Genomic DNA, 18,208 nt, shown 5'->3' on the forward strand with positions numbered 1-18,208 from the left:
ATCTACATATAAACAACTATAATTACATTCAAATTTCTCCAGCTCCAAAGGCAAAGAAAAGGGACTAGAAAGGCATTGATACAGGGAGCCAGTGCTAACTGAAACTAGTATAGAGAGTGAAACTGAGAAGAACAAGCACTTTTATAAGATCTTTCCTATGTTTATTTCCCAAACTAGAATTATCATGAAAAATACCTACATAAAATAAAATTTATTTGAGCATAGGTTTAAAAAATGGTCATATCCAAAAACTCCAGCTGTGATTTTATTATTACAAAACCAAAATCCTGAGCAGCAAAAATTCTCAGTTCTACACTGGCTGCAAATCTACATGTAATTTCCAGAATGCGCATATATGTATTTTAATTGGTTGCAATAGAATACTCTCATGCAATCAAACTGCAGGGTTGTCAATCTTCAATGGGGAGAGAGAAAGCAGGATATCAGAGAACTCCACAAGGAACAGAGAGAGCACTAATAGGGGTCAGCGATCCTTCATACAAAATCTTGAAGTCCACTGCCTTATACCACCTCATCTTCCTCCTCAAGGAAATTTTGCTATTACTTCAAGAATCCCAGCAAAAATAATCAATAATTATTTTATGCTAGATTATGAAATACGTTTAAATACACTTATTGAGCTCGGTAGAATTGCTGAAATCTGCATGATACTCATTTTCGCTGGCAGACTTGAAATAGGATGCTTGATTGATTACCAAAATGGTTGACATAATCACTAGCTAATTGGATTGAATATCCTAACAAGGAGTACTTTTAAAAATGAAAAAGAATTGCAGGAAGACATACTTACCACCTTCCATCTTTCTTTGACCAAGATTCCCACAGTGAGGATGTCAGGCTGTTCCCCACCTCCACTCATTGCAACCTCCTGATGTGATGGAGCTGCTATGCCAAGTTTGTGTCAGTAAAAACCATCCAGATCCCAGGAGCGGCTTCCATTTAACCACTGGCTGCAGAATAAGAGCAGAACATAAGGTAACACTGGCAAGAAATACAGAAAGTTACATTTCTCACATAGCCTGTTAACTAGGATTTTTGTATCCTATAGTGACTCACGCTAGAATTACAGCCAAGCAACTTCCAGTAGAGAAAGAAATCCAAGTATGCTGTTCTTTATATATATTTTTAAATCTATTAATAAGAATATGTAGGCAGTTTCAAACTGCTGTAAATTATAAACACTTTTTCTTTTATTTTAATAACAATAAGTTTTAATCAACTAAATAATTAACATTTTGGTAGATAATCAATTAAGTAATAGTAATATATAATATCAACTTAGAAAAAGATATTAGCCTAAAAATTACACAATTAAAAATAGATACTTACACTGGAATTGCAATTTATTTTTAATTTATTGTAACGCCTACCAACTACTTCATGTTTTACAATGTAGTTCACATACTTAGTATTACTATGTCTGCAAGTACAGTTTCACTGGTTTATGTCAAGGTACAAACAACTAAATAGAATAAAAACACCTGAAAACAAAAAAAAACCAAAGACCTAAAACAACTTGTGTTGAGCATTTCAGTTTAATTCTTTTATTTCCTGGATTTTGGTAATCAACTCTAAACTTTATAGTTTATAACTATATCTAACTATAAAGTTTAGAGTTGATTACCAAAATCCAGGAAATAAAAGAATACAGCAATTTATATACTATATTTTGAGGGGAAGGGAAGGAAGATTATCCACATATAATGGTTCTCATCAGCACCTACTCTAACCACTTAAGAGCTTACTTCAATTCTTTGCTACCAGCTTTTCTAGAATTGTGCTTGTTACACTGATACCGTGATAGAAGCTCTCTTATTCAATAAGACTCTTCAGAAGTCTTTTTGATACAGTTTTATTTCAATCACTTCCAAAGAGCATAAGCTAAAATTGAAAAATCCTCTCACCCTAGAATCAACACCCTAATGATAAACACTGCCACAACCATTCTGATGTAAATTCATAGGATCTCTTTTCATATGTAGAAATGCTCAGTTTAATACCATGCTTAAGTAATACCTAAAAACCACAAGAAATAAAACTAACAAAACTCTACTGCTTAATGAATCGAAGACAGAGGTTTAACACAACAGTAATTAAATTTCGTTGCGTTTTTGTTCTATATTCATACTCTTTCATACTCATTTTTCCTAATTCATTTATGCCTTTTTCACTTCAATTGTAAATTCTTACATTTGAGCCAAACAAAACAGAAACCTCTGGAGAAAAATTTATCTGAATTAGTTGAAGACTTAAATTTATACCTAATTAATTAGAGTGGATTAGATACCTGTGAAAGTACACTTATTAAGAATACGCAGCTTGAATCAGTTTAATTCAAACAAATGAAAGGAAACCAAATTAAGATTGTATATTCTGAGTGTCCACCCTGGAATTTAATCAAGTTGAACTAAACCAATTTCCATTCTACTGGTGCTGGTAAATTCTTCCCATAGATAAGGTCAAAATTATACAGCAAGCTGTAGTAATTTAAGTTAACACTCTTAGCATTACTGAACTGCTGACTATAATTACTGTCCTTTTTGATTGGAGTTATCGTAACACAGACAAGAACTAAGTAAGCTAAAGAGAAAATTAAACAACAGTAACAAGTTGATAGAGGTCTATTAAACACCTCTAAAATTACATGTTTACAGCATGCTCCATGATTTTTCCATTTGTTCCATTCTTTGTTTACCCTTCCACCCTTTTCCAATTATGTGGTGTTTTTCACTAAGTACCGTGTTTACTCCTATGTCTTTCTTTATTTTCCTACTTCTTTTATTCCCCTGGCACATGTTTTGTTTATTTATTAAAAAAAAAAAAAAAAAGCAGTGCAGAAAGTATTCATCTGCTTGGAATGAGATCAAAAATTGACAAGTTTGAATTTTGCTAAAGCTTTCTCACAAGAGAAATTCATCTTCTGTAGAAATAATAAATACTCTGTTAAATACATGACAACAATGGTTTTAGAATTTTGTACTGGTATTCAGCCTTGATCTAGTATCAATTAAATAACTTTTTAATATACATTTCAAATCATAACTTATAGTCACAGCTCTGATAATATTTCTGAGATCTCTCAATTTCCAAAGTCTTGAGCACACTATGAGAGCATCAGTAAGTAGCCCAGAGTGCAGTGTTACCATACAGACGTACACCAACAGAAACATACCACATTTTTAAGAATTACCTTAAAAGTACCATAATGCTATAGATAACATCTGCCTGGCTGGGATAAAAATCTTCTTCATTTATGTACAATTCCTCAATCTTACTCATAAAGAATCAGAACATCCCAAGTTGAAACTCATCCACGAGGATCACTGAGCCCAGCTCCTGGCTCCCAAAATCCAACCTCTATATCTGAGAGTGCTGTGCAAACACTCCTTGAACTCCGGCACTTGGGACTGTGATCACTGCCCTGGGGAGACAGAGAAGAAACTTTTCCTAATACCCAGTCCACTCCATGCTGTTCCCTTGGGTCCTGTCACCGTCACCAGAGAGCAGAGATCAGCCCTGCCCATGCACTACCCTCATGAGGAGCTCTAGGCCACCATGAGGCCTCCCCTCAGTCTTTTCTTCTCTATTCCACTATATTGACTCCTTGTTAAATCTCTTGCCATCCTATATCATTACAAGGCAAGAAAATTTATTCTACATTATCACTGACTAGTATTTAAAACACCAAAAACTGAGGATCCATTAAAGAATTGTGGACAGGATGTGGTTCTCTCCTGACCCCTGATGCTAAATAGCACCCCTAAAGTGCTAATTACCTCCTGAAGCTTAAGAACCTAGCATACTTTGGTGCACATAAAATAGCCAAGCAGTGTTTCATCTAAGAAAGACAAATGTTGCAAACATGTTGCAGTTAATTTGGACAACTTTGTGTTCCCCAAATGTAGGAGTCTTTAAGTACGTAGATTTCAAGACCACAAGAGCTTACAATTAGTCAGAACCTCCACCCGTTCAGGCAGCTCTTCACCCTCTGCAGTGTACATGCACATATACTTGGTCATCAGAAGCAGCAAGTTCCCCGCTCTCCTCCATAAAGCATTCTGTCAAGTCCCTTCCCTCGCAGTGAGCAGATGGTTTTCTTTCAAGGTTTAACTGTCTAATTTTAGTTTCTTACCACAGGACTTTGCCACACTTTTGGAAACCGAGTTCCAGTCCTGCTAATTTTACCTCATTTAAGCATCTAAACACAGAGATCAAATCATTTTTAACCTCCTCTAAATTAAGCCTTCCTTCCTATCCCATGGGTCTTCTCTGTGGTCCTCCTTTGAGAAGCCTCTCCTTGCTCCACATTCTTCCTGTGGTATGGGCAGCAACTCCCAGTTAGACACTCACACTGAATTACACTCAATTATACCAATGCTTAAGATGGAGAAAAGATGAATGTTGTTTGTTTATGCTAAGTCTTTTTCCCCTAATTTAAGTCCAAAGCTGATTTACATTTCTGCAAAATCACAGCTGTATCAGATGCTTACATGCCTACACTGCTGAGAGAACAGGATTCCTTTAAAGCTTTTATTCACACTCTGACATAGACTGATTTTCACTGCTCTGCTGTGTGCTCTGATGACCTTAACAAATTTTCAGTTTCAGTGAGTTAAGAATTATTATTGCACTGCACTGTGTAAATATCTTGACAGAAAACACACACACTTAAAATTCATATGGAAAGACATTTTTGGAGAGGGCTGCCTTTTAGGGACTTTTTTTTGGAGGTGGTGTTCAGGACAAAACTGAAAAGTTTCTGAATTTTAGCGGACTCAAATTCAGATACATTCTAAATGCCACAGATGACTAGGAAGTGCATAAAAACACAGACAGTTCCATTCATATTACTGAAATACAGCCAGCTATTGCTTTCAGCAAAGCAGCTGAGAACTTTACAGTGGTGGTAAACAACAAGAGCATTCCAGCATGTTCCATACCCTACTGAAGCAAATGAGTGGTTAATGACATACAGTTAAGGTGCAAGCTTTCCCTTACTCAATCGACGGAGGAGTCTTTTAACAATGCAGTTCTACAAGTGGCAGTTAGGCCATTTTCTGCAAAATGAACTTTTCTTCACTGCTCTCCTAAACAACAACCACAACTTTAATGGCAACACATTTCATGAAATTATATATCCATCAGTTTCACTATCAGATCAGTTTATGTCAAGAGAGTAAATGAACAGGACAACAGAATTACCACAATTAAAGGCAATTATCCCTTTGGCAATTTAATTTCCAGGTGACAGTTCATGGAGTAATTAGGACAAAATAATAAGTGCAGATTTTGTTCTGCAACAAAAGTCTTCCTTTGTCTGGGAACTGACCACAGTATAATACAATTAAAGGACAAGTGGTGCTTATAACCAAATTTAATATTGTACAAACAGCATTCAATATTCAATACTCTTCTACCCACTTAAACCGCTTATAACTACTTATCATCTACCCAAAAGAACTCTTTAATTTAACCAACCAAGTATATTAAAACATTACACACAGTTAGACAAAGCAAAACTTTCCCTAAAAACTGTCATATATCTAAGAGCTGACTCTAATTCAGAATGGAAAGACTGTCATGAAATTTGTACACGTGTATACTTGTGTATATTAGAATTTCTTCAGAAACAGCCTAAATGGAAGCCAATATCTGCTAATCAGCCTTTGTAGATGTTAAAATCTAAACATAAGGGTGAGAAAGTAGTACAGTGTTGGCTGAATGTAGTCACAGGACAAAACAAGTAAGGACGGAAGATTACTTCTGTTCCACAGAATATATGTATAGACATATGTACATGTGTTTGTATATATGTACATACATATATGTATGTATATATCTCCTATGGCCACTTCTGTGGACTAATATCAGCATTTTGCTATTAAGAACTCCTATGTAATTAGTGCTGTATGGCTGCCTTCCAAAGTTGCTTGCCACTTCTGTACTTTCTACCTTGGAGCTGAAGAAAACTTAAAGATAGGGAACATTCAGCAAGTCTGAATAAACAGAGAAACAATACAGGACATTTTCAAAGGTCTTAATTCCATACATTTATGGTAAAGTCCATGTTCAAAATGCAAAATCTAAACGCTTTAAGTGTGTATCTGAAAACTATTCTACCCTTACAAACTAAGTATTTTCTAAATATCTTCATTAATTGTTGGGGTCTTTAACATAACTGATAATCATTATCCAGCAGGTCAACAAAAAAACTAAAATTAAGACCTCAACCTAAATTTCTAACTGTATTGGTTATGAAGAAATCCTTCAAAAAAAAAAAAGAACAAACCACAAAACTATACTTAACCAATGCTATTTTATGTTTTCCTATCTCAAGCTTTTGGGTACCAAAATTCTCATTACCATTTGCAGATTCCAGGTGTGAAAAGCTCCCAACTGTCTTGTGATCTGCTGCCAAATAGCCTAGATTCCCTTCTGGCAACTTCAGCACATTCAGCTATGTTGTTATTACAAAAGTGGCAATATTTTCTTCAGTTTGAAGACAAATTAAATACATAGCATTTCGTTTCAAGATAACAGCCTTATTTAAAAACAAGTATTTCAAGTTCCCATACTATTTTTCAGTACGCAACAGAATCCAGCACGAAACATGTTACAAAAAAATAAAAAGAAAAAGAAGGCAAAGTTTACAGAAGGAGCAAGTATATTATCTTTAACTAAACTAGATGATATAGACAGAAAAAAATGTATAAGTTTCAGGCACACAAACCATTTTTAAGTCCAAAATAAGTGCAGCAACATCAAAATTAAATTTTACTTGAAAGCAATTGCACCAAAATAAACTTCATTATGTTGCTTGATTAGACCAACAGAAATAAAAGGCATTTGAGACCTTACCATAAGAGAAAGGAAGTACCAGATATTTGTGTGACGGGGAAAGCCTATAGAGCTCTGTCTCCTCTAATAAATAAAGGATGCAATTTCCCACACACAGAAAAACAGAAAGTTTTGGTCAGGTAGCCATTTATTTTTGCCACAGTATTTCTCAGCTGGATTTCCTAAGTTGACTTGCCACAAAATAGCACAAAGACTTAAGTCAGACCAAGAGAAAGAGTGGGAGACAGATGTTGGGGGTCAGGGAAGGGCTGGACTAAACTACAGCCTACAGCAGTGGGCCTTTAACACTGAAGAAGTGGGAACCTAATCCTTTGGAGAAGTTAACTTCATAGCAAATGACACAATATTATAAATATTCTTGCAAATCAGAGTGAGTTCCAGACTAAAAAAAACAAAAAAACAAAAAAGATGTGAATTATTAATTTCCACAAAACTCATTTGAAAACATTAAAAGCACCATTTGTTAAAAATAAAGCTGTACTCCTGTGTCTCAGATCCACTGTGTTACAGTAATTACAACAAAGCAAAATGGAATTAGAACAGTATTTTTTTCTATTACAAGAATTTATTTTACTGTCAAAAAAGCTTTCTTCAATGAAACCATTTCTTTGAACTCTTACACGATGTAAAAATATTTTTAAACACACAAATTCTGCAATTTCTTAAATTATACAGTATTATAATAATTACTTTTAAAACCCTTTTAAAAATGTTAGTGCCGAAGAGTAAAGTGATAGAGCAATGTAGTTTTGAACACCAATAAAGCAACTGCTCAAAATCAAGCACTTATTTTAAATAGAAAAGTAGCAATAGTATATCAACCTATATACAGTCTGAATTTATCAGCAAAATAAAAATTCTTGCTTCCAGCATTCTGAAATGTTGGAATAGTTGGTTAGCTTCTTGGGATCATCACCATCAATGTCCCTAACTAACCAAGGAATTACATAAAGAGATCTGTTCAGATGCTCCAAAGTATTGCCCTTTCCACTTTCACAATCTACCTCTATTATTTGCTAATTCAACTTCTTCAATTGGAAAACCCAACACCCAGGGCAGGCAAACAAAGCACAACTACAGAAGGCAGGAAGGCATACAACACACTGGCCTGAAGAACTTCTACCAACTCCAGGCATAGATACATAACAATTTACAGAGGAAAAAAAAGCTGCTGCTAAAGACTGTTCAAGAAAGGTGCAAGGGGATATATACAACAAAAAGCCATTAATTTCTCAATATTTAAATCCAATCAAGTAAAGGTTAGGGTATACCCTACATATAAATGGGAATGCTTCCATTTTTTTTGAAAAAAAGAAAAGCTGACAGAGAAACTCTGGTGAGATGATCACATAGGTGATACATGAATAGCAAACAGCTGTTTGCACTGACAAAGCTCCGAAGAACAAGCTCTGCCTAGCTGGCAAACCACAAGACTATGTTCAGAGTGCTGAGTCCAGTCCACAGCACAATGCATGATGTGATCACTAACAACAGCCAAGAATTCCCTCTGAGTCAGCTGAAAAACTACGCTGCAATATCATAGATGGTGAATAAGATCTGATAACTTGCTAAGAAGAACAGGAGAAAAGAAAGAGGAATCTCTATCTTTTTATCTGTCACGTCTAATTCCTTAGCATCCTTACTTTAGGGGTGCTTAATTCTGCATCTGCAGTTCTACTGTAATAAAAAGAGAGTATTGACTGCACACACACAGGAGTGTCATTTCTTTAAATACCTGAAGAGTGTAGCTCTCCTTTTAAAAAATGTGTGAAATCAGGTCAGTAACAGCTAAATCATGCAGAACTACTCCAACAGAGCCTAGCTCAGGAAAATGGCATCTGAGTGCACCCATGCAATGCAGGAGGTGTACCAAAACCTTAGGGCTTTGACCTGCTCAACAAAGGAATGCATTGCTGAAGGACATGAGAAGTTGGAAATGGTTTGGTGCTTGGCTATGCTGGAGGAAGGTGGAACTAAGGTCATTGAAATACACACACAATGGCATACTGCCAGCAGAACAGCAAAAGGTATCACTTTATCCTCAGTTTGAAGAGGCCTTGGAGACTTTCTATAGTGCCAGGGAGCGGCTCATTCAAAGTATAGTCCACAATGATCACATGGGCTCAGGTAATATCTACATCAGAAAGCACAGTCCAGAAAAACAAAGGAGATGAGTAGCTCAGCAATGACAGAATCATGAAACTGATCGTGAAAACCATTCAGGCCAAGATCTTCCAAGGAAAAAGTGTTAGAGTCAACAACATGACTTGGCCTGAAGGAGGATTTCATCATGTCTCCAAGCAATAATGACTGGTTTGAAATGGGAGACAGGTATTAGGAAACTCAAATAGAACTTTGGCAACAGTACTTACAAGTTGGGACAAATCCAAAAAAAAGTATGAATTTAGTTTGTAGTAGACACTTAACCTAAAATTAATTTAGACAGTAGAAAAGTAGATAGCATGGACAGCTAATCATGAGAGCAGACAGATGAGTTAGATCAAAGTTCTATCCAGCTCAATCTCCTGTCTGTGACTGCTGCCAACAGCATACGCAGAGGGAAGAAAAAAAAGGATGCAGAAAGCATATTGTCATACTTTTCCGGGATACTCTCTGAGGATATAAAAAGCTGGGACAAAAAACTCCTTTTGAGCCAAAGATGATATTTAAGACTTTCCAGCTCTGAATTCATCACATATTTTCTGAACCCATGAAAGCTTTTTGCATCCATAACATCACTGCAAATAAACTATAATTTATTTCCACGCTGTGGGAAGAACGTATTTGTTTTCAATTTATCTTCTGTTACTTACATCTGAGGCTCACTAACCTTTGTACTGGAAGGTAAAGTTTGCAATTGTTCCCTGTTCACTTTTTAGATCCATGCAGGGAATAGTTTGCTGTCAGATTCCCCCACGTCTCTCTTCATCTATTTATTCTTTTACCCACTGATTTGTTTTTCCCCTTTCTGTGTACTTTTCCCTGATCTACCACAACCCCTATGAGATGCTCCTAGGTACTGGCCTGCTATTTTCAGAAAGTCTGCAAGACTTCACTGCAGAGAGGTTGGCCTATCACTGTGTACATTTCAAAATGATTTCTCTCTATGCACTTCTTTACAATAATTTTCATCTATAATTACCTCAGAGTTGCAATGTCTTTCTGCAGTTCTTCCATGCCTGTCTACAGCTTTACTATTCTCAATGCCCTTTTATCATCACTGTCACTTCACTATTCGCACCTTTTCTAGATCATCTGTGAATACACAGTACAGAGAGCTATTATTTTTAGGCTGATGAGTCATCACTTACCAAGATCAATATTTACATTTTTTATTCAAGTTCCACTGTAAAATATATTATTGCACAAATTATTCATATATAGAAAACCTGACTCACGATCTTCCATCTGGATCACTAATAGCAATGCTTTCAAATTTTGAAATGGATTTCTTGGATATTTGAACACAATTTTTCTTCAAGAAGATCATTATTTAGCATGTGACATAATTCATGGTCACATTCTTTAAAGACTGCCTGAACTTTTAACTCCCAGTTTAGCTTCATTTTGGTCTTGCAAACCAAGCAGTCTCTCTAACACAGACCAAGTAGGAAGCACAGAACAGAGCATAAAATAGCAATTAAGACAGAGCTGAAGGAAGTTTAAAAAAAAAAAAATCCCACATAGATGAACAGTAGATTAGGAAAACTCCTAAGCAACAAAAAAGTATGTAGTTTTAAAAAATGGTCAGTTACTGAAGGTGCAAAAGAACAACTGTGACAAAGCAAAATAGACTGAGGAATAAATAAAATTAAAACTAATTTTAAAAAATCCCAAGATGGTAAAGCTTACCAGAGAGTATGTAGGAAGAATAAATCATCAGGGTATAAGAACTACATTCAAAGAAAGTAAGACTGCAATAGAGAAACTCAGTGACTTATTGCATCTGTATCTGTGTTGACAGAGAAAGAAAATGAGAAAGTACCCAGGACAAATGCTCCTTTAGGAAACTCATCGGCAAATTTGCCTTAAATTGAAAGGAATAGGAATACATAAAACAAAAATTGTCACCAGTATCAGACGGTATTCACCAAAGCTTGAAAGAAGCTTGAGAGTGAAATAACTGATCTATAAATGATGGCACAAAAGGTCTCACTTGTAAATGCAGTGGTACATAAGGATTAGAGCGTGGCAAATATATTGCCAATTTTTTAAGAAGGGTTACATGTGACATCCAATAAACTTCAGGTCTGGGAATCCGATATTTGCACCTAGCAAACAACTAGTAGATGTAGTAGATGTTGTAATGATGAACGGAACTACTGAACATTGGAATAAAAGGGATATAGTTGGGAAGACAACATGCCTTCTTGAAATAAAGAGCTATATTCCAAATCTCGGAGTTTTTAAACAGCCACATTGGTAAGCACAATCCAGTATTCCTAAAAAGTATCTGACCAAGTCTTTTTAAAGAAACTAAACAGATATGGCATAAAAGGACAAGTGCTTTACACAACAATTGATTAAAAGGAACAAAACAGGACTAAGTAGTCACTTCAGACAAAGGAAAGAAGTCAGTAGTTCTGCAAGGAGCAAGATACAGTCAGCACAAATCAACATTTTCACAGATAACACAGAAAGCAGAACTAGAATTAAAATAACAGAAGTTGGTTGACAATATGTCATTTAGTGTTTTTTGTTTGTTTTGTTTGTTTGTGTTTTTAAAAAAGGGAGAAAGAAAAGACAAGAGACAACTATGAGGAACTGCTGAGTGACCTTACAGTAACAAATAATTTGGGAATGAAATATCAGTGGAGGTTCTGCGTAGATAAAAGTAAAATTATGTACATCAGAAAAACTAATCATAACTTCTCATTAAAAATGCAACAGACTACTAGCAACCAAAAATAAGATATTGTTTTTCATGACACACAGTTAAAAGTAATGGCAACTTAATGATAAATAGCAGTCAAAAAGCAATAAAATCAAACATTAGCAATTCAGATGAAACAGAGGACAACACAAAGATAATCTCTGCTTTTCATATATCCCTGGTTCACTGGTTCCTTGAGTACTGCATACCATTCAAGTAGTTCCTATCGAAAAACCAAACAACTATACATTCATACATTATGTCTGGGAAGACGTAGTGAGGAGAAATTCTGTTCCCTATAATACCATAATTTCAAATTATCTGAACTGAGGAATTGCAATTTGAATTAAATACTCGCCTGTAACATTTTGTCATTTGCTTCAAAGAAGATCCAACCCTAAACCTATTGGCTAGCTAGCTGTTATTGGAACAATGACAGAAAGCAGGCAACTTCAACTCAAGTAAACTTTTTCTCTAGCTCTTCCATCAGGCAATTACTTGGAGGAAAAGAAAAAATCTTGTATGCAAGAAACATTCAGGACCTCCAAGTACAATTTGTTCCAGCATTTCACCTTCTCCTTTTATACTGAGTTTCGTCTATAATAATCTCAATCTATCTATTTATAGTACTCTTCCCATCAGTTGACACACTTCCCATGCCCTCCATCGTCATACTTCTCATTCAGATTCAGATTTTTCATATACACATTAAAAACTAATACTAATCACTAATATTATAAGCTTGAATTCTACCTCTAATCAAGGTGCATCACATCATGCTGCAGACCATTTCAGCACTGAAATTATGTTGACTTAATAACTTGCACCTACAGCACATCCCTGTGACTTTCAACAATTTCCATATTTGCTCATGTTTTTTTCACGTATGTCTGAAGAGCAATATTCCTTTAAAGATTTGTTACCCTTAACAAAGAGCAATTTTGTGATTCATTAAAATCAGAAATGCACACCCCAGCTGAAGTATCACTACCTATTACAATATGTATTTAAGAAAATAATGACTAATGACTCCTGAAAGTGAATTTCCATGTGTCTTTTACTAAATATTAACTTTCAACAAAAAAAAAAACAAACAAAGAGAGATCAAAGGAAATATAGCTTGGAGCATTTTTAAACATAGCAGAGATCAAACCATCCATAGGCTATTAAACGCATTTCACTTTTGGTTACATTCATTCATTACTGTTCCTTAGGATATGTGGTTATAACAACATTTATATTCTTTAAAAAATATCAGATATTCTTTTACAATGCTGCTTTTGCTAAAATCCTTTGAAGTAAAATTTTAAATTATACTTACTGCTATAAAGTTAGGCTAGTCACAGAATAAGCAGTTACAGTAAAAGATTCTCAAATGTTAAAAACCTGCATCATTATCAAAACCACTTAACATCACATAATCATATGAGTATGATATCATCCTCTAATGATAAGGACTGCTACTTGAATTACAACAGCTCTTTAGATTAATAAAAAGACAGAACCAGCCTAGGAAGCACTACTTTTTCCTATGTATGCTGTTCTTGCAAGTTATACCACATGACAGAGAGGTTGTAATCACAAATTTTGGCAGCAGTACTCTTCTAAAACTTTCTTACAACCAGAGATTCACAAAAAAGTTTAGTCTTAAGATAGAATAGTTCCCTAATTTGAATTACCATGTGGCAATACAAATCCTCCTAAAGGCAGGGATTGGGTGGAAGTGCTTTCAAGCTGGAAATGCTAGTTTAAATGACAGAGGTTTACAAGTAAAGAAAAGCAATGTTGGTGTTAAAATTAGCTAGACATCGCTACTGCCAGAAATTTATTTTTCTTCTCTCTACCCCCCATAAGAGCCTTGCTTTAGGGAGTGCATTTATTTCTCCTCCACTCTAATATTCTTGCCAAAATATTAATTTGATATATGAATGAATATCCAAAATCATCTTTAATTTTTTTTTGCTTTATGGAATCTGCATTTGGATTTAGTTTTAAACAAAAAGCATGCTAAAAACACACGAGCACAGTAATCTTTTAAATAACAATCATATCACAATTGTGTTATTTCTTCATTTTTAATGCCCTGCCTACTTTTCACATACCCAATAGTTGTTCCCAATGAAACTAAACACTCCTCAGTTGGGAAAATTATGCATGCACAGAATTGAGCCAATAGAGTTTTTAAGAATAGCGTGATTATTGGTTATTGTGGATGCGTGAACTTTTCCATAGCTGTGAGGATCGTGGATGACTTCCACACATCAGCTACTCGAAAACAGCAAATATGTCTTATCCATGAGTTCATTATTACTTGCAATTTTTCCATTACTTTATCTTTCATTGGATGCCAAAGGGTTCAAGCCAAGTGGATCTTATGCCAACCCTAAGAAGGCAATCATCTCTGCTTATCATTTTAGCACGTGACTTGTTGCACACAAAGATCAATATGAAAAAAACAAAAAACAAAAACAAACTATAGATGGTTGCAGGAACATATTGATTAGGCAAGGGATGTTTTTTCATCCCAGTATCTGGCTTCAGATAAGGAAATGCCTCTCATCATTACATTTGATTAATTCTACTGATTGGATGCAGAAAACCAACACATTAATACATGTCTCTTAATCTCAAGTTTATTTAACATAGCTGGTTGAGGGATTCTAGGTCAGATTTTTAGCAATGAAAATTCATGCAATATATTTGCTCACAATGAAGCCTGAGGACAGCTAAGCAACACTTGAAGTTCAAAGAAATCAACTTCTGAATGAAAGTTTGTTACCTCAGGTAGCAGCCACATAAACAACCATTTTTATACAAGTGACGTAACTAGAAAATTCTAGGCTGCTGAAGACCTGAGCATCAAGAGAAGCAAGAGCATAAAAAGCTCCCCAAAACTGTGACTTCTATATCTACCTGAGGCTGACTCAAGGCATTTCCAATGATGTGTTTAATTCAGGGGGAAAAAGAAAAAAATAAAACATCACATAGCAACAACAAAAAAATACCTCTCACGAACAGCCAGAAACAACTGCCATAAAACACAGAAGACATATGATGCCATCTAGAAAAGGTACAATGTAAAACCCATAATTCCATTGCCAGAATTGATCTAATAGTCAAATCTCTTGACATTATTTTCACTTCTCTAAATAAATTCAGTGGGTTATTCCTCAATATAATTTCATAACAAATCTCTGAATTTTAGCTAAATTGTCATCTTAATTTTACTACCTTTCCACAGAAAACATTCCCATTTAATCAAATCTGAATCCTGTATAAAGACAGAGGGTTTTTTTAGAATTCAATTCTTATCACTGGATTAAAATATTTTTGCCCTGATTATATTCAGTACGCATACATCTAATTTTGGTCTGCAACTACCTATTAACAAGGAAGAATGATGAAGAGATTTCTACAGTATTTGCTAGGTAAGTAATCAGATGCTTCTGCTGACATAGAATTTCTTGCCCTAGGAGGACTAGGCTTTTACCACATCATTAAATATTAAAAACCCTGCAAAGCTAATATGCAAGGGGATCAGGGCAGAAGTACATTTCTTTAATCCATCTGTCAGTCATTATCAGCTGACAAGTCTGATCAAAGGACAATTTGTCTACTGAAACTTTGTCAAGCTGAGAAAGCTCGTGATGGGAGCAACACAAGGAAGGAAAGTCTCAGGTGCATTTTTCTAGGTTTTATTTGAGTGCTGGGGGAGGAAGGAGAGGGTTATGTGTAGCATATTTATTAAGTATTGGAAATGGCGCCGTTAGTAATCATGTTTGAAGTACATGAAAAAGAAAAGAATGGTGTGGGGAGGAAGGGTGAATACAGTGATTAATGGAAAGCAGATGAAAATACATTTTTAAATGTTTGTAATAAGCTGAAACCTGATTATAGATGTATTATTTTTCAGTCTCATCTTTGGATGCCGTTCTGTTGGACTCTGATGAGGACCAAGGCTGCGAGATCACAAAACAGTGAAAGCCATGATTTTGCACATTATACACCATCTAAAAGTTCATTCTGATGGACTGCGAATGCTCAAGTTTCACATTATAGTGGCGCTAATAGAACTGCACGAGTTTATTTCTCTCGCTCATGGCTGGTATAAACACCTATGATGTAATTTGGACCACAAGGAATCTGCTACTAATGATGAATGTAACGTGAGCGGGGCCGTGAGAAATCCACAACAGGTGCTTCTGGGGAAACCTCTTCCACAGCAGAGAGTAGGCAGAAAGGTTTGCTGCGGAGGTCCAAGGGCAGAACGCTGCGCGGATCCCGGAGCTGGTCAGAGCGGCCTCGCATCCCGAGGGCGGCGCTCAGCACCATGGCCAGCTCCGCGCGGGAACGGCCAGGAGGGAGCGCTGCTCGGAGCAGCACGGCCTGCCGGGGCTGGGAGCCGCAGCCAGCCGCGGGTATCAGCGCCACACCGCGCGGAAACGAAGCATCGAGAGTAAGCGAAACATAATGTAAGAGCTGCCTTCAACTGATGTTCTTGTCAAAGTACCTTTTTAACGATAACATTACAACTTTGATCATAAAGACCGTACGGCAACGACACCTCCATGAGATTCTCCGTGAGATACGCACCACACAGAAGCCTGTTTTTAAGAAACTAAAACGCCAGAAAAATGAGTAGATCACAATAATGAATAGGTCTCAAAATATAACTAAGTTAACTGAATTAATGCTGCTCTAATTAGTCCCAACAGGAATCAGGTTATCACTTTATTCACATCTTCGTCATTAAAAGTTTAGGAAAAACAATATACAAGGTCTGTAGCTGATCCAGAGATAAAGAAGTGGCATAGAACAAACAGTGTCAGCCATTTAATGTACTGCAATCAAACTGCATGTGTTCCAACTCAGATAAAAGAGGACATTATACATCAGGGAGCAAAGAACACACGGAAACATCATCTGACATGATACAGATAATCAGTCACCTCTAATTAGATCCATCCACTGCAGCAGTAAGGCTCTGACAACACAGATGAGTAGGCAAATAAATACTTTGGGAGATCATAACACCTCTCTGCTAGTGTTAGAATTGCTGCTGGAGTACTATACACAGTTTCTGCATTCGCATGTCAAGAAAAGGGGCAGAAAACAGCTATCAAAGCATTGGACAACATGCACTGAGTGGGAAAAATCACAAAGCTCAATGCCTTTAGGTTACCAAATAAAAGCAGCTTAAGGAATCACAAGAGATCCATTCTGACACAGAAAATCCTGATAGTTGGAGGTTGAACATTTAGATCACTTACAAACAAAAAGACCTGAGGTCTTAGTCAGTAAGGATATTCTACTATTGTAAGGCTTTGTGAATGATTTCAATGGATTCCTCATTATTGAAGATTCTTAAAAGACAACCAAATTATTTATTTTTAATTATATGCTTCTATTCAACTACTGTTAACAAACACTATTCAGAGAAGTCCTAGGGAAGCTGGTCTTGCACACAAAGTTAGCCTCAGTAACCACAAGGGCTCCCCTGCCCTCAAAGCAGACAGACTGATAACTCCTTAATACTTAACTATAAAAGTATATTTCATTAGGGAACTATAATTATCCTATGTAAATTTAGTATGTTGAGTATGCCCTAAGTCTGGAAAATATATTTTATCAGTCAAGGGATTGGATATAAAATAAAGTATCACAGAATGAAAAAGCACAAGAAATAGTAAATGTATGTATTATGAACATGTGGACCAAGAGAATTTAAAAAACGATACCAATTTCTTACGCATCAGAATAGCTGAAGTGAAAGCTCAGATTTTAATTAGCTGCCAAACATGCAGAAGTGTCCTGATGCAATTGTCTTGCAGACAAGGGAAAATTGACTCATCAAGGAAAAAAGAGTCCAGTCATTGGAGATTATTGCAGAAGAAAAGCCAAATAAACAAGGTATCCTAGGATCATAATTTTAATTAAATATGTAAGAACAGTATCAACACTAAGAAGCGTCAAGACCAAATGCAATAACTAGTCCAAGTTTCCCCACTCCTAATCAATAGGAAAGGAAGCAGAACATGACCTAACAAAAGAATTCCAGATAAAATACTCCTCCTATTCTTGCCTCCTCTCTGAGTTGACAGTAGGCAGAAACCACCAACCAAGCACCAAGCCTGCAGCACCAGAAAGGATGTGGTTATGACTGCTTCCCTCAGCTAGCCATTCAGAGTGAAGACGCACCGAACAGCAGGACCTAATAAGAATTATAAACCTACCTCAGAAAAAAAGCAATATAAACAACTCCCTTCTTAGAATCATCCACTACCAAGCCTATGGGTTTGTACAGGCACAACTCAGAGATCAATGGGTGCTAGAAAAGGCACAGGCAGAAGACACATTCTTCTCCTTTTAAACAGAAACCGGTTGTTCAGTTCAACAATAATCTGCAATTTCATCTGCAGAAGCTATCATATGAAAATTATGTTTCTGTGTATGCAT

General features: G+C 36.0%; 1 protein-coding gene across 5 annotated transcripts in view; it reads right to left on the reverse strand.

Annotated features, from left to right (window-relative positions):
- Positions 1-18,208, reverse strand: part of TTBK2 (tau tubulin kinase 2) — an 87,044-nt gene that overhangs the window by 63,986 nt on the left and 4,850 nt on the right. For 4 of the 5 annotated variants that reach the window (XM_090141038.1, XM_090141037.1, XM_031593570.2 and 1 more), the window contains exon 2: positions 812-971. In XM_090141038.1, the coding sequence (XP_089997164.1) occupies positions 812-880 (69 nt within the window). In that variant the 5' untranslated portion in view covers positions 881-971. Of the gene's footprint in view, positions 1-811; positions 972-3,211; positions 4,678-18,208 lie in introns of those variants that run through there. The other variant, XM_090141036.1, reaches the window with a different exon arrangement.

This window comes from Phasianus colchicus, chromosome 5 (genome assembly GCF_987193195.1).
Source record: "Phasianus colchicus chromosome 5, bPhaCol1.hap1.1, whole genome shotgun sequence".
NCBI lineage: Eukaryota > Metazoa > Chordata > Aves > Galliformes > Phasianidae > Phasianus > Phasianus colchicus.